The following is a 22,593-nucleotide window of genomic DNA, read 5'->3' as shown; positions in this document are numbered from 1 at the left end:
CCTGGGACCCAGAAATGGGGCCTAGCCCGGCCCCTCCGTGCAGAGAACTTTCCAGCCTCCGCTCTCCTCCCTCCCCATCGCCCAGCCTCCAAATCCCTGGGAACCTTCGCGACCTACAGAGAAGCCAAGCGGTCTCCTTTGCGATCTCCCCCCAACACACACACACCCCCAAAGCCAGGGAGAGCCCTGCCAAGCCCCTCAGGGTTCCCCCGTGGTGAGCGCCAGGGATCAGTGCCTTTCGCCCTTCAGAGCCCCCCCCCCCCGCAGGGGAGGCAGCCAGGTCTGCACCCCGGGGGAACTGCAGCCGTGACCCGGTTCTGTAACTGGGGAAACTGAGACCCCGTGCGGAGTCTCCACTTCCCCTCTGGGAAGCCTGGGGCGGTTGAGATGGAGCGGTGATCCAGTCCTCTCTGCTCGGCAGACATGTCTTTCCGCAAAGTAGTGCGGCAGAGCAAATTTCGGCATGTGTTCGGGCAGCCGGTTAAGAATGACCAGTGCTATGAGGACATCCGAGTGTCCCGAGTCACCTGGGACAGCACCTTCTGTGCAGTCAACCCCAAGTTCCTGGCGGTGATTGTGGAGGCCAGTGGCGGGGGTGCCTTCCTGGTGCTCCCCCTGAACAAGGTGAGCCCTTCAGGGATGGAAGCAGGGCTGCGGGGTGACCGGAGGGACCTGGGCCACACCTGTGGGCTCTTCTACACACCTGGCAGCCCCGCAGTGCCCAGCCCCTTTCAGGGGCAGGTGTTATAATCCAGGTTTATTACCCTGAGGGAGGTGTTGGGGCGGGCGGATACAATGTTTGCTGCCACTGAGTAGGGGCAGGAGGCAGCAGCCATTTCCTGCTCACCTGGTAGGGGCACCCCCACATCTGGGCCCCCAGTGAGCGGGGCTAGGACCCCAGTTCCCTCTGCCGAGGGGACGAAGGCTCCGAGAGGGAGGGAGCCCAGGGGTTGACCGCCCTCTCCTACCGGCAGACTGGCCGCATCGACAAGGCCTACCCGACAGTGTGTGGGCACACGGGACCTGTCCTGGACATCGACTGGTGTCCGCACAATGACGAAGTCATCGCCAGTGGCTCGGAGGACTGTACAGTCATGGTGAGGCTCTTGACTGTCGAGGCCCGGGCCTGGGTGTGGCTCAAGGCTGTTGTAGCCAGGGGTAAGCAGAGGCCTCAGCCCAGCGTCCGCCTCCCTACCACAGGTGTGGCAGATCCCAGAGAACGGGCTGGCCTCCCCACTGACGGAGCCGGTGGTGGTGCTGGAAGGGCATACCAAGCGCGTGGGCATCGTCACCTGGCACCCCACAGCCCGAAATGTGCTGCTCAGTGCAGGTCTGGACCCCCCACGGCCCTCGCCATCCATAGCTCTGGCACCTGCTAGCAGCCTCCCTCTCTCAGGCCCATCTGACAGATGGGGAAGCGGAGGCCTGCAGAGGTCAAGACCTAGCTCAGTCCCAGGGGAGTGGGCTGACGACCCCTACTGCCTGCCTGGGCCTCAGCTGATGGCGCTCCATCCTCCAGGCTGTGACAATGTGGTGCTCATCTGGAACGTGGGCACCGCAGAGGAGCTGTACCGCCTGGACACGCTGCACCCCGACCTCATCTATAACGTCAGCTGGAACCGCAACGGCAGCCTTTTCTGCACGGCATGCAAGGACAAGACCGTGCGCATCATCGACCCCCGCCGGGGCACGCTGGTGGCAGTACGTGGACCAGGGCAGGAACAGGGGTGGGAGGCAGAGATGGCAGGGACAGACCCAGGGACTTGATGGGCATGACACTGGCCACCTGCCCATCCCACAGGAGCGGGAGAAAGCCCATGAGGGGGCCCGGCCCATGCGGGCCATCTTCCTGGCCGACGGCAAGGTGTTCACGACAGGCTTCAGCCGCATGAGTGAGCGGCAGCTGGCGCTCTGGGACCCGGTGAGTGGCTGAGGAGTCTGGCTTGAGGTGGAGCAGAATGGTGCCCTGGGCCTGCAAGCAGGGATCACCCTGGTCAGACCTGTGGTTCCCAGGTCCTCAGTTTGGTCCACAGCACCACACTTCTGCACAGTGACCACCAGGGGGCCCCATTGAGGCAGCGGTGGCGCTACCTGGTCCCGTTCGCCCCATGATGGGGGCTTTCTCAGTACCTGCTTCCTATCCTGAGAGTTACCTTAAGGCCTGCAGAAGGCTGGGAATATGGGCCCCTGGGACTGGAGAGCAGCCAAGAGGCGTGGTGGGGCACGCCATATAGACAAAGGCGTGGAGGTGGGCGAGAACCCTCCAGCATTTTGGGGTGGCGCTGGCTCAAGACGGGGGGCTTGTGGTTTGACCTGACTGTCCTCCATGTGCCAGGAAAACCTCGAGGAGCCCATGGCCCTGCAGGAGTTAGACTCGAGCAATGGGGCCCTGCTGCCCTTCTACGACCCCGACACCAGCGTGGTCTACGTCTGTGGCAAGGTGGGGCTGGGCACAGCTGGTGGGGCTGGGGAAGGAGTGTGGCCCGGTGCTTGAACCCTTCCTGTCCCCACAGGGCGACTCTAGCATCCGGTACTTTGAGATCACAGACGAGCCCCCCTACATTCACTTTCTCAACACGTTCACCAGCAAGGAGCCCCAGAGGGGCATGGGGAGCATGCCCAAGAGGGGCCTGGAGGTCAGCAAGTGCGAGATCGCCCGGTAAGAGGGGCGCCAAGGCAGCCGTCTGCAGGTGGGACTCGTCTGCAGGTGGGACTCGGGATGGGCAGCCTGAGAGCGGGGCTCAGCGGGGAGCCTGCAGGACTTGAGCCAGGGAGGCTGTGGGGCACAAGGCAGCCTGCCGGGGCCTCTGGTGGGAGGGTCTGGGTGAGGACTGGAAGTGGAGGGTGGGTGGGGCCAGCTGATGGGGGCTTCGCATCCATGGCGCCTGCCTCCCTCCCTCTCTCAGGTTCTACAAACTGCACGAGCGCAAGTGTGAGCCCATTGTTATGACTGTGCCGAGGAAGGTGAGCCCACCTTCCCCCTTCCCCCTGCTTCCTTCACTAGTGGGCAGGCGGCGCAGGGGTGACGGGTGGAGCCCGTGATGGGGGTGGTCAGTGAGCTGGACAGATGCCAGCATGCCTGAGGCCCTGCCTGGGATGAGCCCCGGAGACAGGCCAGGCAGTCGGGGAAAAGCGGCACCGTAGTGAGCCTCCTGCAGAAGGCAGGAGCGCTGGGGGGCGGGTCAGGCATGGGCATGGGCTGGGGCCAGACAGAGGGGCAGGTCTCCCACGAGATGGGCCAGGCCACACGTGGCTTGGCCTCAGAGGCCTGGCCAAGAGCCCTGGACACACACCCATTATTCTGCAGCCAGCATGTACTGAGCAGGCAGTCCGGTGCCAGGCACACCGTGGAGCAGGGCTGGAGGGAGGCTGAAGCTGCCCGCCCAGGAGCTCACAGCCCAGGGTGTGCAGATGTGGCCCCCAGAGCCACGAGGCTGGCCCTGGAGCTTGTGGGGCAGACTGGTGATTGGAAGTCCGAAAGATTCGGAGTGAGCAGTTGGCCACGTCCAGGGGAAGTGAAAGGCGGATCTGAGCTGTGAACAGCCCCCCAGGGCAGTCCATTGGAGGATGGGCTGGCAGGGAAGGCCAGAGGCCAGGAGAGTGACGAGGGGCTGCCAGGGCTCTGGTGAGAGGCCCTGGCTGACCCTGACCTCCCCATCTGCCGTAGTCCGACCTCTTCCAGGACGATCTGTACCCAGACACGGCTGGGCCGGAGGCGGCCCTGGAGGCAGAGGAGTGGGTGAGCGGGCAGGACGCCGGCCCCATCCTCATCTCCCTGCGAGAGGCCTACGTGCCCAGCAAACAGCGGGACCTGAAGGTCAGCCGGCGCAACGTGTTGTCTGACAGCCGGCCTGCCAGCTCCACTCGCCCAGGGGCCTCCCTGTCTGCCACCACCATCGCCGACACCGTCCCCAGCAGCGGCCTCAAGGGGGCCGGGGTATGTTCCCCCAGCCAGGGGGCGTATTGGGGAACCCCTGGTGTTGTCCAGGTTGCTGGGTGTCCTGGGCCCTTTGGCGCCTCTGCCTGGTGGAAGTTTGGGGCAGGCTGTGGCTGAGTCCCTGGTGTCCCCACAGGAGGCCGGGAAGCTAGAGGAGGTGATGCAGGAGCTGCGGGCGCTACGCGCACTGGTCAAAGAACAGGGAGAACGCATCAGCCGCCTGGAGGAGCAGCTCGGCCGCATGGAGAACGGGGACGCCTAGGACCACCGCCAGACTCGGCTCTGCTCACCTCCTCCCTCACCCCCTCTCGCTCAGCTTCTGCCCACAGGTCACACGGGCCTCTGGGCACATCAGGGGCCAGTTCACACCCTGCCCGGCCCCAGGCTGGCACCACCGCCTGGCTTCTGTCATGGTTACTGCAGAGGGTTTTTGTACCAAGGCAAGCTTGCTTATACTCTGAGGGACCATCTGCCCGCCTGCCCAGCCCTCTCTCCCGCCCCGGGGAAGTGCAGGGAAGGGCTCTATATTTTCATTCCAAATAAATTCTCTTTCTAAAAGCCAGGGTTGGCCTGTTGCTGCTGGGGCGGCACTGGGGTAGGGGGAGCCTGGAGGGTGGGGACAGGTGAGGCATGGGGGTCATGGAGTGAGGAAGGCCTGGGGCCAGGAGCAGCTCCTCAGTCATCACTCCCTGCGCTGTCAGGCAGAGAAACTGAGGCAGAAGACTTGTGGACACATCCAGGGTTGCATCCTGCTCAGTTGGGTGCCTGCCCCCTCCCTCTGGAGGCCTGGCCACAGGCCCTGCAGCCCCAGCCCCATCCAGAGAGGCCTGCTGGGATTCAGTGTGGGGCAGGGGTCCAGAGAGGCTGTGCACCGCCAGGAGCATGTGGCAGGCCGCAGTGGGCGGGGTATCGTGGACAGGAAGCGGAAGCACCGGTAGCCCCCAGCTACATCGCGGGCTCCGGAGCTCATTCCTCGCTCCACAGAGCCAGAGCCACCGGCCGACCAATGGTGAGCACCAGCCCGCTGGGCTCCTGGGCCATAGGAGGTGGGGGCTGGAATGTTGGGACCCTAAGAGCTAAAGAAGGACCCCCCAAATTGGGACCTGGGGCAGAGGCAAGACCTAGGAGATGCATGAGGCAGAAACTAGGCCTCTTCTCAGAGCTGGGATCTTTGAGACCCAGGTTACAGTCTCCAGGGCCTCATTCCAGGCCCTGCCCCACTTTTGAGACCCTTGGAGCCAAGTGTGGTGGCCCGGGGCCTGTAATTCTAGTACCTGACAGGCTAAGATGGGAAGATTGCAGGTTTGAGGACAGCCTCAGCAAACAGTGAGACTCTCATCAACCTAGCAAGACCCTGTTTTCAAAAAAAAAAAAAAAAAAATAGGGCTGGGAGTGTAGCTTGGAGGTAGAATGCTCCTAGGTTCAATCCCCAGTGCTACATGCATACAAAAAAAAAAAAAGAAAAGAAAAATAAGCCGGGCGTGGTGGCGCACGCTTGTAATCCCAGCATTCGGGAGGCTGAAACTGGAGGATCGCGGTCCGCAGGCAGCCTCAGTTACTTAGTGAGGCCCTCCGCAACTTAAGTGAGACCCTGTTTCAAAATAAAGAATAAAAATAGGGCAGGGGGTGTGGCTCAGAGGTCAAATGCCCCTGGGTTCCATCCCAGGCCCGCAAAAACAAAACAAAACAAAACAAAAAAAGCCCTTGGGATGCTGGGTGCTGGCAGTACATACTTGGCATCCCAGTACTTGGGAGGCTGAGATAGGAGGATCACAGTTTTGATGCTGGCCTCAGCAACTTAACAAGACCGTTTCAAAGTTAAAAATAAAAGGCTGAGGATGTAGGTCAGTGGTAGAGTGCCCCTGGGTACAATCCCCTGTACTCCCTCCCCCCTCCAAAGTGCTCTTGGTAGACTGTCACCTGGTCCTTTCCCAAGTTCAGCTTGGGCATGGCTCCTGCTCAAATCCCTGGAACCTAGGGGGCTGAAGGAAGGCTTGCACTCGGCACCCCTCCCCCATCGCCACACCCCCCACCTGCCTTGTTCCAACCGCAAGCTTCCTCTGTCAGCTGCGCCCGCCGCCCCCAGCCCAGGCCCTGCATGCTTGAGGCCCTCAGGGAGCTGAACGGAAACCTTGCAGCTGGGGCACCCCCATGGCTGGGAGGGAGGAAAGAGGGGCCTCTGGGACCCCCACCCTGGGCCCTAGCCAAGCAGAAGATGAACAGTTGCTCCTGGGTTGGTGGTCCAGACCCCTCCACTCCCACCTCCAGAAGGGCCAGCACCTGCGCCAGCCTCGAAGACCCCTCCATATCTCCCCCGCTCACCCTCTTCCCCAAGGCAGTTTTGATAAGTTCAGCCAACAGTTACTGAGCACCTACTATGTGTCAGGGTTTGGTTTTAGGTGTTTTTACCCCAAATTCCCTGTCTCCCCGCAGGAATTATCCTCTCCTCCAGGAATTATCCTGGAGGGGAGGTAAGGCAGTGGGAAAGATAAGTAGGGCTCTTTCCTGTGTAGCAGGAGGGCTGGAGAGTGTGGGTGGGTGGGCCACGGTCACACACTGGGCTAGCGAGGCCCAAGTGGTATGGGGGAAGGAAAGGCCCAAGCCTGTAGCTTTCAGGGCGGGGTGTCCCCTGCAGAGGGAGTGGCCAGGGCAAAGGCTCCAGGCAGGCACAGGCTTAGACCAAGAGGCTGGGCTGGATTAGGCCAGGCGCTTTACCAAATGTGGGCTTGGGCTTTTCTGCTTGTCTCCCCATTTTGCCTGAGAGGCAACTAAGGACCTTTGCAGAGAGAACAGGAACCGGTCTTGGTCACCTGCTCCCCGTCCTGGATGCCAAGCTCCCCTGTCTCCCACAGGCCCTGCCCCGTGCCCTCGGGCTCGGGTTGCTCCTGACCCTGCCAGGGGCCCTGGGCCTCGGGGGCGACGCGGACGAGAGCGTGGGCTCCAGCTCCATCACCGTGGTCTTGCTGCTGTTGCTGCTGCTGCTCCTGGCCACCGGCCTGGCCCTCGCCTGGCGCCGTCTCAGCCGTGACTCGGGGGGCTATTACCACCCGGCCCGCCTGGGGGCCGCGCTGTGGGGCCGCACCCGCCGGCTCCTCTGGGCCAGCCCCCCAGGCCGCTGGCTGCGAGCCCGCACTGAGCTGGGGTCCCCAGATGACCCAGAGCAGCAGGAGGGCGAGCAGGATGTGGAAGACGAGCATGTCATGGATGGTGGCTTGGGGGAGGCCGAGCCCCGGGAAGAAGAGCAGCCGGGTGGAGCGGTGCCCGACCCGGGGCAGGCTGGGGACACCCAGGACAGTGACACTGAAGAGGGCCTGGGCCTCAGCTCCCAGGGGCCGCTGGGCTCGGGGGACAGCGCGGAGGCCCTGCTGAGCGACCTGCACGCCTTTTCAGGCAGTGCAGCCTGGGATGACGGCACTGGGGCAGCGGGCAGCCAGGGCCTCCACGTCACAGCGCTATAGGACCGGCCTCCGCGTCCCATCCTGCCACGGCCTCCACTCTGCCTCTGCTTCCCAAACTGCCATGGTGGATCGCAGCTGCCCCAACCTGCCGTCAGCCCACCCTGTGAGGGGTACTTCAGACTGTCACGCCACTGCTTCCCAAGCCTGTGCAGCCCCCACCCCTCCAGAAGGCCACCTGCCCCTGGCACGGAGCAGCCATGTGAAATAAAACCTCTCCTGCCCTGTGGATCATGGTGCTGTCACGTCCCCTCCTCTCTAGGACTCTGGGCACAAACCCACCCGTCCCTGGAGTCCAACAGAGGCCAGTGGTGGCATGATTCTGTCCTTTAATTCTTCAGGGCACAGCTGATGTGGGGGTCCTCCTGCCAGTGGTCCTTGCTGTGGCCCTCCACATACATGATTCTGGGGTGCATCCACCCCCCAAAGAATGCTCACTCCTGCCCACGAGGCATACCCCGGGCTGGCTGCATGTACAGCCTGAGATGGCCCACACTGCCCTCACCCTGCCCATCTTCCTAGCGCCCAGGGCGCCCGCGGCCCCTCTTGGACTTCTTGGTGCCTGAGGGGGGCCGGATAGGGAGGGGAGCAGTGCTCAAGGGTGGCGGCGGCGGCGGCGGCGGCGGAGGCAGGAGCGGAGGTAGAGGTGGCTCCATGGGTTCTGCTGGGCCAGGGCTGGGTCGGAACCCCTCAAAGGGGGAGAACTTGAGGGGACTGCGGGGGAAACCGAGGCAAGAGTCAGAGGCTTCCGGGCTCTACTGGGGACACTGGCAGTAGGTCACGGAAGGTCAGGCTGGAGGCTCCACGAGCTGCCCCGCGGGCTGCCTCGTCACCGGTGCACGGGGACTAGGCCCCGTGTCCGTGGCAGACGAGGGGCCCGGGGCTCGCACTGGCTAAGGACCCAGCCAAGGCAGCTCCGGCTAGCTGGCCGCCAGCGTACTCGGGACCCCGCCCCATCATGCGTACCTGATGGGTGTCCGGGGGCTGCTATTGAGGCGCCTGGGGGAGCGCAGCTTGGGCTGGAAGGAGAAGCCCTCCTTGATGCTGTCCAGAACCGAGGGCGCCACGTACGTGAAGCCCTGGGGAGAGGCCGGGTGGCACTCGGTGTCTACCGCTCCTTAGCGGCGATCCCTGCCTGGTCCCCGGGCTCCCCGTCCCGCCTCACCAAGAAGGCCTGATTGGCACTTTCACTCAGGGCCGTGTCGTCTGGACTGTCCACTGGCGTCTGCCATGTGAAGCGGGTGTCAAACTGGCTCACATCTTCCTCTGACTGCTGCGGGCAGGGGTGGGGGTGGGGGTCAGGGCAGCCCATGGTGGGGCCCTCCACCCGCCACAGGACCCAGGGGACCCGTGCTCACCAGGCTGGGCCTGAAAGGAGGGTCCACGCGGCGGGCCAGGAGGTCGTCCCAGTTGATGTGCCGGAAGAAAGGGTGCCTCTGAGGGCAGAAAGCACCCCCAAACATGCCTGCCCAAGCAGTTCGCCCTGCCGACCTCCCTCCGTAACCTACTCAGAACCCTCGTTTGGGTCCCAGGCTCACCTGTACATCAGCCGCATTCCCGGGACAACCCCAAGCAGTTCGCCCTGCGGGGCTCCCTCCGTAACCTACTCAGAACCCTCGTTTGGGTCCCAGGCTCACCTGTACATCAGCCGCATCCCCAGGACCACCCCCAATCCGCTGGCTGGGATTCCGCTTCAGAAACTGTAGGAGTAGGGCAGAGCGTGAGGGTCTGGAGAGGCTCGGCTCTCGGGCTGGCTGGGGAAGGGCAAGGGGGGACAGGGATGGAAACGCCTGGGGAGCATGGCCTCTACCTATGCAGCCCATCAGACTTTCAGGGCTGGGTCTGATGGCACCTTTGCAAAGGCTCCTAGGTTGTTGGTGTCACCCCAGGAAGGATCCAGGCTGAAATTCTGGCGGCACCCTGCCCTCCCTTTTATGCCCAACTCGGGCTTCCTCAAAGGAGAGGGGCTCGCCAGGAATGCTTTGCCAGGGCCAGCAGCTGGTCTTTTTTTTTTTTTTTTTTTTTGGTGGTACTGGGGTTCCTGGAAGCCCTTCTACCTCTGGGCTACACTCCCAGACCTATTTTATTTTTGGAAACAGGGTCTCTTATGCCAGCGCGGCTGGCTTCGAACCTGCGCCATCCTCCTGTCTCCGCCTCCCAAGCACGGGGATTACAAGCGAGCGCCCGGCAGCGGCTGGTCTTCAGCGCTGAGGCCTGGCCCAGGGTCTTGGACCTCAAAGTGAGGCTCCATTTCCTCCCACAGGCACGCTACACGGCAGAGGTGGCTCTGGCTCCTCCGTAGCCCAGGGATACCAAAGGGTGTGCAGAGTGGCCAGACTGGGAGGGGATGACCCTGGCAGGAGGGAGCCCCACCTTTTTGACAAGGTCTCTGGCATCTGGGGTGAGGTAGGGCGGCAGCACCAGCTTCCCCCTGATGATCTTGTCCATAGTTTTCTTCCGGTTCTCTGCGGTGAAGGGTGGCTGGAGGAGGCGGAAGGTGAGGGGGCCTGCGGGCCTCCCACCAGGGCCCGCCCAGCCTGGGAGGGGGACCCCACACCCACCCTCCTCCCTAGGAGGCTGGACTTGCCGATCCAGTGAGCATGTCGTACATCAGGGCCCCCAGGCTCCACCAGTCCACTACCCGGTTGTGGCCACTGCGCACCAGGATCTCGGGGGCCCTGGTGGAACTGTCAGTTAGGCCAGGTCCTCTCTGGCCGTCCTTCCGACCCCGGGGCCGGCCAGGCGCCACTTACATGTACTCGATGGTGCCACAGAAGGTGTGAGTGACAGCGCCATCATGAATGGACTCCTTGCAAAGACCGAAGTCTGTCAGTTTGATGTGGCCTGCAGAGGAAGGTTTGGCAAGGCGCTCAGGACCCCGCCCCGCCGCCCCGGCCCGGCCCTGCACTGCGCGTGCGTGCAGCCCGGCACATGCGCACACCCTGGCCGCTGAGCATGATGTTCTCGGGCTTGAGGTCCCGGTAGATGACGCCTTGGGCGTGGAGATGGCCCAGGGCCAGTGTGATCTCTGCCAGGTAGAAGCTGCAAAGACAAGAGAGGGGGGAGGTGCGGTGAGGAGGGCGGGACGCGGCCGGGCAACCCATGGAAAAGGGGCAGACTTCACACCCACCAGGCAGTGTCTTCCAGGAAAATGCCCTCCCGCTCCAGATGCGTGAAGAGCTCGCCACCTGCGACACAAACACATCAGCAGCCGTATGCGGGGACCCGGCCCCGCTGCTCTGTCGGCGTCTCCGTTTCTTCTTGGGAAAAGCGGGGCTCATAAATCCCGCCCTACCTGCCTCCCAGAGCTGCCGTGGGGATTCAATCAATTCAGCAAACATCTACCGACGCCTACTCGGTGCCTGGCCCTGTGCTGGGTGAAGCTGGGGGCAGAGATGAGGAGACCCAGCCATTGCCCTCAGGACGCTCAGTCTGATGGGGAGACAGACATGCGCACACCGCTCTAGGATGCCAGGCTGAGGCGGCAGCTCCGAGCGCTTGGCCGGAAGGACCTCCCGGCACACACAGGGCAGATGAGGGTGACCCCAATGCCAGAGGCAGATGCACAGCGCAGGGAGCCTTTCCCAAGTGCTGAGATGGAAGGAGGGGTGCGGAGCATGCAGGCAGAGGCTGGCAGGGTTCAACTGGTAAAAGCTAGTTGGGCGGTGGCGCACGCTTGTAACCCTAGTACTGGGGAGGCTGAAGGAGGAGGATTGAAGGTTCAATACCAGCCTCAACAACTTAGTGATGCCCTCTGCAATTTAGTGAGACCCTGTTTCAAACAAACAAACAAAAAAAAAAAAAAAAATAGACCGGTCCGGGCGTGGTGGCGAACGCCTGTAATCACAGAGCTTGGGAGGCTGAGACAGGAGGATCGCACAGGTTCGAAGCCAGCCTCAGCTACTTAGTGAGGCTCTCAGCAACTTAGTGGGACCCTGTTTCCAAATAAAATATAAAATAGGTCTGGGAGTATAGCCCGGAGGTAGAAAGCCCCTGGGTTCCATTCCCCAGTACCACCAAAAATAAAAAAAAAATACACTGGGCGTGATGGTGCACACTTGTAATCCCTGTACTTGGGAGGCTGAGACAAGAGGATCACACGTACTTAAGCTACTTAAGTGAGGCCCTCTGCAACTTAGTGGGACCCAGTTTCAAAATAAGGAATAAAAACACTGGGCGTGCTGGGCGTGTGGCACGCCTATAATCCTAGCATTTAGGAGGCTGAGACAGGAGGATCTCAGTTCTGGATAGCCTCAGTTACTACTCAGTGAGGCCCTTTGCAACTCAGTGAGACCCTGTTTCAAAATAAAGACCCGAAACTAGGGCTGGGTGTAGCTTGGAGATAGAATGCTTCTGGGTTCCATCCCCAGTACTGGGGGGAAAAAAAAAAGCGCACGCTTGTAATCCCAGAATTTGGGTGGCTGAGACAGGAGGATCACAGGTTCATGGACAGCCTCAGCTAATTAGTGAGGACCTTTGCAACTCAGTGAGACTCTGTTTCAAAATAAAGAATAAAAAATAGACCTGGGACGGTAGCTCAGAAGTAGAATAACCCTGGGTTCCACCCCCAGTGCTGCAATAAAAATAATAATAACAACAACAAGGAATAAAATATAGGGGGGCGGTGTAGCCCAGAGGTAGAATGCCCCTAGGTTCAATCTCCAGTAGCACCAAAAAAAAAAAAAAAAAACAGGACAGGCCTAGACACCAAATCATGGTGTGTGTGTGTGTGTGTGTGTGTGTGTGTAGGGACAGGCCAAGGAAGCCATGCTCCTTCCCATGTGTCTGGGAAGCTGCAGTATGTCCTAGGAAGATGCCAAAAAGCAGGTGATCTGGGGCTTTAAGTCCAGTTAAAAACCAACTGTGCTCCCTCCCCCCACACCTGAGCCCCAGCTGGGGTAAACGCTGACACCGCAGAGGATGTATCTAGATGGAGCCCTGCCAGGCTGCAGGGCTCACGGGGGAGAGGACAGCACAAAAGGGGAGCAGAAATGAACAAAACCACCCTCTGGACTTGTTCACAAACTCCCATCATCCCCCTCCACTCCCAACACAGGCGAGGTACACACCGGGCACTGGACAGACGTTTGCTGAATGAATGGATGGATGAAGGGACAGACGGACAGATGGATCGATGGACAGGTGGGGGGACACCTAGCCATCCTCCACAACCATGCCACTCGGGGTTCCCCGAGCCCCCAGCACTTCCCGAGCTGGCCCCCAGCCCAGCCCAGCCCACACACCTACCGCTGAGACACTCCAGGATGAGGTAGAGTTTGCCGCCCGTCTGGAAGGCATAGGCCAGCTCCACAATGAAGGGGTGCTTCACGGACTCCAGAATGTTTCGCTCTGCCCGGGTGTGCGCCGTATCCTTGGCATTGCGCACAATTTTGGCCTAGAGATGGATGCAGTGATCGGTGGGGGTGGGGCAGAACTCCTTCAGCCCCCCAGCCATTACCCTTCTCCGCTTTTGCCTTAGGTCCTGTTTGAGTGTTTTGCAGTAGAAACCTCAACACAGAACATAACTGCAAATATATGATTGGGAAAAAGAGGAGCCAGCCAGGCGTGGTGGCGCACGCCTGTAATCCCAGCATTTGGGAGGCTGAGACCAGAGGATCCCTGTTTCAGACAGCCTCAGCTACTTAGCGAGGTTGCAAATTAGTGAGACTTTGTTTCAAAATAAAAATTAGTGAGACTTTGTTTCAAAATAAATAATAGGGCTGGGGTGTAGCTCGGATGTAGGATGCCTGTGGTTTCCATCTCCAGTACCACAAACAAAAAAGAGATAAACCTTCAAGTGGGGAAACAATATACAGGCAGCAGATAATAAACCTTCAAATGCTGAAGACAGGGACTATCTCCATCACGTCCACTTCGGTTTTCCCCAAACCTGGCCTAGTGAGCTGGGAATGGCAGCCACTCAGTACCTGCTGGCGGCCAGTGACTCACCTTCCTCAGGACTTTCATAGCATATATTTTGCCCAAGTTCGTGCCTTGCACCTTTCGTACCTGGAACACCTGTAGGGCAGGGGAGACAGGATCAACTTCCCTCCCTGCATCCTATCTTCAAGAAGCCCCACCCTGAAGCTTGGCTTTAGGACCAAAAGGCCTAGGCTCACCCAAGGGTGGGGTAAAGATCTCCACTCTGATTGTGGGAGGACCTGCCCTCCGCTCCTGTATGTTTCTAGCTCGGAATCCCATCAGAGGCTCTGATGATTCACAAGTCTAATCTGTGTGGAGAGTCAGCTGACCCTGGCTGGGCCATGAGGAGGGTCCCTACCTTGCCATAGCCCCCCTTGCCCAGCACTCGCAACAGTTCAAAGCAATGGGGCCCAATGCGCTCAGGGCCCTGGTTCACGCTGGTCTCGGTCAGCTCCACCTCTTCATAGTGTTCCACAGGCCTATGGACACAAGAAGTTAGCCCTTGACCCCCCCCCCTCCGTGTTCCCCAAATCCCCTTCCCTGCTCCGTTCCCCCCCCCCAGCAAGACCCTCACTCACTCCAGGCCAGCAGCCCTCAACTCGGCAAGGGGACACACGTCCTGTGAGAGACCGAGGGGTAAGACCAAGGGAGGTGCGAGGACACCTCCTCCCACCCCGGGCAGGGCTGCCTGGCCCACGAGAGAAGAGGACGGGCAAGGGCTGGGGAGGAGAGGAGAATCCGGGCCAGGGGCTGCGGGCCGCGAGAGGTCAGGGTGAGTGTGGGGCTCAGCTTAAGAGGGGCGCGATCCGAGAAGGACCGCAGTTTGCAGGGGTCGGAGCCCACCCGGGGGGTGGGGAGCCGTGGTTCTGGCCCAGTGGCGACCAGATGGAGCACTCACCGCAGGGCTGAACTCCGGCTCGCCCTCGCCCTCGCCCTCACTGCCCTCCTCTGTCTCCAAGTCCAGATCGAACACGGCCGCCATGGCCGCGCCGGCCCCGCGGGACCCTTGGCCCTAACCTGGCGGCACTCTGACTGACAGTCCGGCCCGGGACTTTACGTGATCACTCCGCGACCGCGACGGCGCGCTTACATGACGAACAGTAGCTTGGCCCTCTGTCGGGCAAACAGCTTGGCCTGGCGGGGAGGAAAGGTGGCGCCCGCCGCAAGGCCTCACGGGAGTTGTAGTTCCGGGAGCGGGGCCGGCTCTCCAGCCTGCCGAGCGGGTCGTACTTCTTGGGACCCTGTCTTCCCAGCACCGTTCCCGCGTCCGCAGCAGACGGGAGCGTCCCGAAGGTACCCACTGGGCCCTGGGGAGAGTTCAAGTTTGGATGGATAAGCTCAAAAGTGCACGCAGGTGAGACTGTAAGTACAACCCTGCACTCTGTTGGAACCCTGCACTGCCAGAGTGGCTGGGTAGAGAGGCAGGTGTGCGTCTCGCCGTTCACAAACGGAGGGGGATGCATTAGGGGCTCCTAACTTGTCTCTGGCTCCAAGTACTGCAGGTTACCTTTATTGGGTGACCAGTTCACAGCTAGGCCCTGTTGCCAGGGTCCTGCCCTAAAGGGCCTGGGGCTCCTCGATACAGGCTCTTGTTACTTTGATCATGTTTAGCAATTAGGCCGGCGGGTACAGAACGGACACTCAGTAGAACTTAGTTGAAAAGATGAACTGACACCAAGCCTGGCCTGTGACTTTCAATCGGGCATGTATTGGGGTTGGATGGGGCTCTGTCCGGGATGAGTGTGGGGCAGACCAGGCCTCGGTGTGATTGTTGGGGCTGTTTGAATGTACAGAGGAGAGGTTGGGTCTGAACTCAGACGGAAAGAACTTGGGGGTTTCCACGCTAGCCGAGGGTTATATGGTTGGATGTGGCTTCTGGTTGTCATATCACCAAAGCGATCCTTGGGTTTGGGCCCCGATGTCGGTATAGGGCATGGGCCAAAGGTCGGCCCAGAGGTCCAGCCAGTGGGATGGGTTTCTCTCAGCCCCAAATACTGCAGAACCCCCTACTTACACCCTCCTTTCCCCTTCCTACCCTCTCTACCACCGCCTTGCTGAGCCTGGGAGGAGTCGTCCAGGAGAGAGAACCCAGGCCAAACTCCAGATGTTTCACTCGTCCATAAGCCTTTATTCAGGAGGGAGCTTGGGGAGCCGTCCACAGCTCATGTGCTGGGCAGAGCCGGTTCTCCAAGCATCTTCCTTGAATGAGGGAATTTAGGTGCCATCTGCCAATGCTGGTTAGGTGTGCACTGGCGCTTGGTGGAGAAGGCGCATGGTGCAGGGGAAGGAAATATTTGTGAGTCTCAGAGCTGCTTATGAATGAGAGTCGAGAAGGGCAGGGGTCTGGAAGCCCACTGGGCATGTAAGACTAGTAAACGCAGAAGCCTGGCTCTTGTATCAATATCCACCGTGGCGTGCCCTTGCGGACAAGGGTTTTTTTTTCTCTCTGAACCTGAGTCCTCGTCTGTAGGATGGGAGCCAGAGTCTGCCTGGAGGTGTGAGGGGAGAGAAGCACTGCTCACCGCAGGCCACCTGCTTCTACCGCTGACCACAGGCCAACTGAGACAGAGGCACTGCCAGAAGTTTTCAGAAGGCTCTAGAACTATCCTGGAATTTGGCTAAAGGAAAGCCAAGGGGCTTTTAATTCAGGTTGTCTTGGGATCTGTCCATAGCTAGAGGCCCAGCCAGGTTCCCTTCTCCTAGAGGGCGGGAGAGGAGGGCCCATTCCCAGCTGCGGTGGGCGGTGGCAGTGTGCGCCTGTGCCTGCTATTACTTCTCCAGGGCTAGAGTCCTGGGGCAGTTGTGGGTTGGACTGAGACCTCTGGGAGGGCAAGAGGGCCCAACAGCCCCCTAGAAATTAGTATGGCCTCTGAGCCCAGCAGGCTTTGGTGTCAAAACGGCCCTGCCACTCTGGGACAGACCTGAGGCATGATTAGGGGCCATGCCAAGGGGTGGGGGGAGGGGGGAAAGGGAGAGGCAGGGCGAGCACCGGGAGTGGAGGGCACCACGACCCCTCCCCAGTACTTCCTCCCTGCCCCCTGGCCCCAGTGCTATTTGAAGTGAGACAGGAAGTGGGCAACTGGGTAGTTGGGCCCATCAATGCCCAGGCCCTGGCAGAGCCCCAGCAGGCGGAGGCGGGCTTCAGCGGGGCTGGGCCCAGCGCACGCCACGCTGCAGTAGGGCTCCTCATACTCCCCAGGTACCAGGGCCTCTTCCAGCAGATTGAGGCGCAGCAGCCCCTGATCATGCAGGGCCTGCAGAGTCTCTCGGCTGGCAGTGGAGCTCAGTGCCTGCAGGTGCTGGGACACCAGGCACATGACGCCCACCAGGTGGCCACGAGCACGTGGGTGGGTAGGCAGGGCGGGCCGCAGGCCGCAGGCCACCATAGCAGCGGCCAGCAGCAGATCCACGCCGTACAGCTCCAAAATCCAGTCACGCAGGTAGAAACCGCCCATGCGGGGGTTGATCTCGATGAGCCGAGGCCCCGCCCCAGTCAGTTTGAGCTCCACATTGAAGACCCCATCCAGCAGCCCGCAGCCCAGGCAGCAGCGGAAGGCTGCCTGCACTATCTGAGCCTCCTGCTCCGGCGCCAGCCCAGTAGGCATGCAGGCCGCTGTCTCCGTGAAGCCAGGCAGCCTTGTGGGGCCGTTGTCAGAGACGAAGGCAGCCAGCAGCTGCCCACCGAACAATACCAGGTCTACGTCATGCTCAGTACCCTCGACAAATTCCATCAGCAGCATGGCGTTGCCCCAGCCCAGGCCGATGCCTGGATGGTCAGCCTCTCCCTGCAAGTCACGGGCAATCCGGGAAAAGTGCTCATGGCACTGTGGCGCATCCTCTACCAGCCGCACGCCCACTGCACCTGCGCCGAACTCCAGCTTCATCACACCTGGCAGGGGTACCTGGTGGACGGCCCTCTCCACGTCAGCCTCACTCTCCAGTGGGCAGCAGGCCACGGCGTGGAGAGAGGGTGCGGGCCAGGGCGGGCCGTGGCGGCGCAACAGGTGCAGCTGGGTGCGGCTCTTCCGTTTGGCCAGGCCCATGGCTGCAGGGGGGCTGCAGCGCAGACCCAACTCCTGGCAGAGCAGGGCTGTGAGCACCAGGCAGTCATCCCAGTAGGAGAAGCAGCCGTCCAGTTGCAGGCCACGCGCCCGTACCAGCTCCGCCAGCAGCCGTGCATTCTCCTCGTCCTTCTGGTGCTCCGTCACATCGAAGTGGATAAAGGTCTGCACCAGCTGGGATGCAAAGTGGTTGGGGTCCGACTCCACTAGGTGCAGCTGCGGAAACCACGGGAGGGAGGACGCCCAGGTCAGCAGGTACTGAGTGCGGAGGGGAGAGGGTGGGCTCAGGGCCTCCCGTATTCCGGGCACCTTAGGGCACCACGGAAACAGGCCGCGGAGGAGGGAGAGGAGGTGGCCATCTGCACCGGAACACTCGCCTCAGGAGCGGGTGGCATTCCAGTCGGATAACACTACAGGAGGTGGGAAGCGGAGAGGCAGCGGAGGCTGGTTGCCCAGGGCGCGATGCGTCGTAGGGAGAGGAGAGGAGGCCCCCGTGGTAGACTAAGGCCTTCTCTAGTTCTTGTGTATTCAACGGGGTTAAGAATGTCTACCCACCCAGCAGGCTCTAGATTCTGTATTATGAGGCCATGGCTGTGCACCTGACTTGAGACCTCTAAGTTCCTCCCCAGCACCTCCGCGGGCTCCGGGAGCCCAGTGGCAGGAAGGAGCTCAGCGCCCTAATTGCTGCCAGGGAGCCGGCCCTGCGCAGCCCCGGTGTCTAGCAAGGGAGACGCCCCGGTGCTATTGGCCCCGCCCCAAAGGCCAGCTCCTCCCCTCACCCAAGGCCCCGCCTCCACGGTTTTACTCGCGCCCGGCCCCGCCCCAAGCCCCGCCCACCTTGAGCCCGTAGTCGCGGGCCGCCTCCCACACGAACTTCTTGCTGACCCCGCCCGCACCGACCAGCAGGAGCTGCTTGCCCTGCATGAGGACGCGTGCGGAGCGTCGCAGCATGGTCTCCACGAACGGCGCGGCCGCCGCCTCCTCGGCCGCCGGCCCCAGGCGCCGCGCAGCCCACATCCCCTCGAGCGCGCCGCACGCCTCCAGGCACAGGCCGCAGTTCAGCTCCAAGACCACCGGGGTCAGCTCGCGGCCGACCACTGTCAAGGCGAAGTCCACGCCTAGGCCGGAGAGAGGGCGCAGGCTCAGCCTGGAAGGCCTCGGCCCTAGGGCGTCCCCAGTCCTCCGGGGCTGCCCGCACTTACCGAGGAAATCAGTGTGGACCTGGCGCCCACCACGCTGCTCGGCGCTCAGGCCGGCCTCCAGGGCCAGCACAGCGGCCAGCGCAGCCTCAGCGGCCACCTTGACGCGCTGCCGCACGACCGCCACCTGCGTCGCCTCGCTCAGGCCGCACTGGGCCAGGGCCACCTCCAGCGTCCTCGGCAGGGAGTTCTGGTGCCGAAGAGGCCGGTCCCCGCGCCCCAAACCGCACACCACCTAGGCAGGGCACAGTTCAGGGGGCCAGCCCCGGAGGAACCTCCCAAGACTGCCCCTCCCTTTGCCCCATGCGTCTCTCCCCTGCACCCCTCACTGGGCTTTGAAGAAGCCCCATCTTCCAAACAAGACAAAATTGCAAGACTGCCCTCCCTCCCACTGTGTCTGGTCCCCAGGCCCTTCCAGAGACGCATCACCCAGGCTTCAAGGCCCAGTGGGGGTCCCTGTTCCCTGAGGGCATCAAGCATGCTTGCTGCAGGACCTGCAGCCACCCCGGTGTGCTCCAGCCCCAGTGGGCTCACTGGAAGCCTCTCTTTCACCGGGGCCCTGTTGCAGTGGGGTTTAATGTCTCCCTCCTAGATTGGCCAGGGCTGGGTCCCCAGGCCTTCTTGAGCTCCCCAGCTTGGAGAACCTTTGTATAGGAGGATTTCAGGTACTGAAAGTTTATCAGAGACCCTAGGTCAGCCTCTTCTGCGGGCAAGAGCACTCTGGGAAAGAAATCAGCCCCTGGGGTCCTGGGTCCCAGCCTGGAGCTCAGCATAGGGGCAGAGGGTCGAAGGTGAAAGAAAAGTGTCATCAGCCCCAGGAATCCCAAGAGGTGGCCAAGATCCCCCCAAAGATTCTGTCCTCACTGCCCACCGGCCCTCATCAGGTGAGTAGGGCTGGCAGGGTCACGACCTGGACCGGGGCCACGCCCACCTTGCTCAGCAGGGGCCTGTCACCCTGAGTGCGACACACCACAGCACAGATCCGCACAGCCAGCTCAGGGCCGGGTGAGGGACCGCCTGGGGGGAGATGGAGAGGTCTAAGCCCAGCACGGAGTGCCCAGGAGGCCGCACCACACTCCCACCCCTGGCTGGCACGGGTGGCTCTCACCTGGGAAGGGCAGCTGAGCAGGTGGACACATGGCTTCCACCAGGACACCTTCCTCCTCCTCCAGCTTCTCCAGCAACGCCAGCACCGTGTCCACCACGGCGCCTGGATCTGCCCGTGAGTGCAGACGCAGTGCCCCTCGCCCCCGCCAGCGCCAACCACTGGGATTCACAGCCACCTGCAGCAGGGAGCGGAAAGGGACATCCTCGCCACCACCCATGGACCTGCCAACGGGCTGCCTGGACCACAGATGCCCATGAGTAAAGTGAGCTAAGAGGGGCACTGCACCATGGGGCAAGGGGCTAAAAGCTGGGGACAACTTTCCAGCAGGACTCGGTAATCACACACAGGTCCTCCACCCTGCATCTGCACAGACCTCGGGTAGGCAGGAGCCTCTTACCCGCAGGGCATCTCCCAGGGCCTCGGACTGCAGAAAGGCCCCGACTTCCTCCTTCACCAGGGTTTCCTGGCCCTCTTTCCCAGTCAGCTCCACTAGCCGTATTCCCGGGCTAGCATCCCCTCCCCTCAGCAGCCCAGGAGGCTTGTAGGTGAACGCCAGGGTAGCTGGCACGGCCACACCGCCCTGCTGGGACAGCAGCCGCCTCATCAGCAGCCGGTCCTCCAGCAGCCGGGCCAGCTCCGCCGAGGCTCCTGTGGGGCAAGTCAGGTTTCGGGCCAGCTCGGCTGCCTCCTGACCCCGGCCAGGCCCCAGCCCAAGGCCTGCCAGGAAGTAGGTGGCACGCCGAGGGGGAACAAAGTCATCCAGGAACGTCAGGCCTCCTGGGTGGAAGCTCACAGCCTTGGAGACCAGCAGGGCCGCCTCCCCCGGCTGCCCGGCCGCCGGCACCTTTGCCAGCCACGCAGGGGACAGGCAGAGGAGCATGTTTCCTGTAGGCAGAGGGAGGCAGCGGCTGGCTGGGGAAGGCTTAATGCCCCAGTGCCCTCCGCCTCCAGCCGGGGCCCCGGAGTCCTTGGGGGGGGGGGCTGTCAGTCCCAGAACCCACCCCTACTCCGGAGCACGCCAGCTCGGTCCCGTGGAATGCACGCAGTTGCCAAGGTTGGAGGGTATTTTGGGATGTGGCTGGGCCAGGGCGGGGCTGCCCTTTCTGGAGGAGGGGGCGGGGAACTGGGGCGCACACTCACCAGGGCTCTGCACCCCACCCTCCAGCAGCACAGAGAGAAAGGTGCTGGGGGATCCCAGAATGCACAGGGTCACCTCTGCCCCGGGGCAGCCTTGGGGGAAGACAACACACCCAAGCTCACCAGGGCTCCCTTGCTGCCTCCGTCCCCTTCCCCCTCGCCCTCAGCCCCCTCCTGCCCAGGGAGCAGATGACAAGATGACAGGGGACAGAAGGGAGCTGCCTGCTAGCCTGTGAGGCTGGCTCCCTTATCCCTGCAGCTAGTCCAGGTGGCAACACAGGCTGGGTGACCAGCGCCTGGGTCTAGGCTAACATTTCAGTTTCTTCGTTAGTTTCTCCGGGCCTGTTTCCCAGCCTGCCCAATGGGCCTAACTCTGATTCTCATCTGTGCTAGCTGTGAACTCTCTGTCCACATGAAATCATCTGTGGCCACCTGATACAGGAAACAGATAAAAGCGGGGAGGGGTCAGAGGGTCCTGAGTGCTCAGCTGCCTCCTGGGCATCTCCCAGGACATTTCTCTAGAAGCTTCGGCTCCACTGACCACAGTTTACAAGTCCCAGGCCTGGACCCCTGTGAGCAGGGACCCCTGTGCAGAGCCCCAACCTCTGGCCTGCCTGGTGCCAGCTGCCTTTGCCATACCTGCCTGCCCTGAGCCACCCAGCTTGGCCTCCCTGCCTTCAGAGGGCACTGGAGCCCGGGGAAGTGGGAGTGACTGGGCTGAGGGCCCCTCCCTGAGGTGTGCCCCCCTCCGTGGAGCCCTCAGGCACCTGTGCGGGGCACCTGGCTGCGGTCCTGGGTCTCCGGAAGGCCAGCTTGCTGCAGACAACTCTGCAGGAGGCTGTAGTAGTAGACAGTCCAGGCCTGGGCCTCGGCCCCCTCGGGGGAGCCTTTGCAGTCCAGGCCCACGTCCCGGCGCCAGGAGCCAGGGAAGCAGCCTGTGGGTGGCAGGCCAGAGCCCCAGCCCCATGGGCTCTCCTCGCCATCCGGGTCCTTGGAGCCCAGGGGGCAGTCCCACTGGGGACCCAGTGGATCCAGAGAGAACTGGGGGGGGGGGAGCACAGTAAGTCACCCAACAGCATAAGCCCCCCAACTTGGGTCCATTCAAGGGGCCAGGAGAGGAAGGAGCTGGGTTGTGGGTGAAGGCCTGCCCAGGGGATTGTGCTTTGTAAACTGAGTTATGGAGCCCTAGGGCAGGAGAGCAGGGGACAGGGTCCCACTGTTTGGACCACCCCCCATCCTACACCAGGGTCTGCCCTGGCCTAGTCAACAGAGGCAAAAGAGTTTTTCGTCTTTTTTGTTTATCAAGGCAAGCCCAGATCCCCGAACAGTTGCCTGGCGTGCGGAAACTGTGCCATAAATGTTTGCTGACTGAAGAATCCATGACAAGTGGGCCCAGCAATCACTCTGGGGCTCCCGTTTCTTTCTCTCCAAGCCCCGGTGACCCAACTGCTGGCACGGAGTCTGCCATGGGGAGCCTCTCTCTGGCCATCCCTAGGCCGGCCTTGAAGACCTGTGCCCAGCCCTGGGCGAGGCTCTGGGAGCGGAGGCTGGTGCTTTTGTTTTTAGGTGTTTGCAATCCTGGCGCCGCTTTCGCTGCAGCAATCCAACACTCCTGCCTCTCTTTGAGGCTGGCTGACTCCCACGTGGGGCATTAGTCTTTGTAGTGCCCTAGCCTGGACAGGTGTGGCAGCTGGGCCTGGTGTGGGGGGATGAGCTGGGCCACCTTGGGCAAGGTCTCTCTGGGCCTGGTGGGTGCCCGCCCTGTCCCACCCCT

The 22,593-nt window shown here is 61.9% G+C and overlaps 4 protein-coding genes across 5 annotated transcripts; 2 read left to right on the top strand and 2 right to left on the bottom strand.

The window, feature by feature from the left end:
• Positions 1-423: 423 nt before the first annotated feature.
• CORO1B (coronin 1B) lies at positions 424-4,199 on the top strand (the record flags this gene model as incomplete). The annotated part of the gene is made up of 10 exons (XM_080713652.1): positions 424-624; positions 975-1,097; positions 1,201-1,330; positions 1,520-1,701; positions 1,802-1,921; positions 2,336-2,440; positions 2,514-2,659; positions 2,907-2,964; positions 3,668-3,937; positions 4,074-4,199. The coding sequence occupies 10 exons, from the start codon at positions 424-426 to the stop codon at positions 4,197-4,199; spliced, it is 1,461 nt and encodes a 486-aa protein (XP_080569778.1).
• A 744-nt stretch (positions 4,200-4,943) lies between these two features.
• PTPRCAP (protein tyrosine phosphatase receptor type C associated protein) lies at positions 4,944-7,395 on the top strand (the record flags this gene model as incomplete). Its single annotated transcript, XM_080693519.1, has 3 exons — positions 4,944-4,983; positions 6,371-6,408; positions 6,790-7,395. The coding sequence occupies 3 exons, from the start codon at positions 4,944-4,946 to the stop codon at positions 7,393-7,395; spliced, it is 684 nt and encodes a 227-aa protein (XP_080549645.1).
• Positions 7,396-7,910: 515 nt separating this feature from the next.
• Positions 7,911-14,296, bottom strand: RPS6KB2 (ribosomal protein S6 kinase B2; the record flags this gene model as incomplete). The annotated part of the gene is made up of 15 exons (XM_080709677.1): positions 7,911-8,106; positions 8,359-8,471; positions 8,558-8,665; positions 8,751-8,828; positions 9,030-9,092; positions 9,766-9,873; positions 9,980-10,070; positions 10,146-10,236; positions 10,334-10,434; positions 10,523-10,580; positions 12,640-12,787; positions 13,342-13,410; positions 13,673-13,793; positions 13,893-13,933; positions 14,213-14,296. 15 exons carry the CDS (start codon positions 14,294-14,296, stop codon positions 7,911-7,913), a joined length of 1,470 nt encoding a protein of 489 aa, XP_080565803.1.
• A 2,068-nt stretch (positions 14,297-16,364) lies between these two features.
• On the bottom strand, positions 16,365-21,851 carry CARNS1 (carnosine synthase 1; the record flags this gene model as incomplete). 2 transcript variants are annotated; one of them, XM_080712274.1, is made up of 8 exons in its annotated part: positions 21,587-21,851; positions 20,823-20,912; positions 20,080-20,567; positions 19,683-19,857; positions 19,506-19,591; positions 18,578-18,809; positions 18,213-18,493; positions 16,365-17,591 (listed from the first exon to the last, which is right to left on the bottom strand). In XM_080712274.1, the coding sequence occupies exons 3-8, from the start codon at positions 20,560-20,562 to the stop codon at positions 16,365-16,367; spliced, it is 2,484 nt and encodes an 827-aa protein (XP_080568400.1). In that variant the 5' UTR covers positions 20,563-20,567; positions 20,823-20,912; positions 21,587-21,851. The 2 variants fall into 2 exon arrangements, with proteins under 2 accessions (XP_080568400.1, XP_080568401.1); XM_080712275.1 differs by lacking the exon at positions 20,823-20,912.
• Positions 21,852-22,593: the final 742 nt, after the last annotated feature.

Source organism: Muscardinus avellanarius, assembly GCF_963383645.1.
Source record: "Muscardinus avellanarius genome assembly, chromosome: 1".
In the NCBI taxonomy this organism is placed as follows: Eukaryota; Metazoa; Chordata; class Mammalia; order Rodentia; family Gliridae; genus Muscardinus; species Muscardinus avellanarius.
The sequence above is the reverse complement of the archived record's forward strand: the minus strand, read 5'-3'. Positions and strand labels throughout refer to the sequence as shown.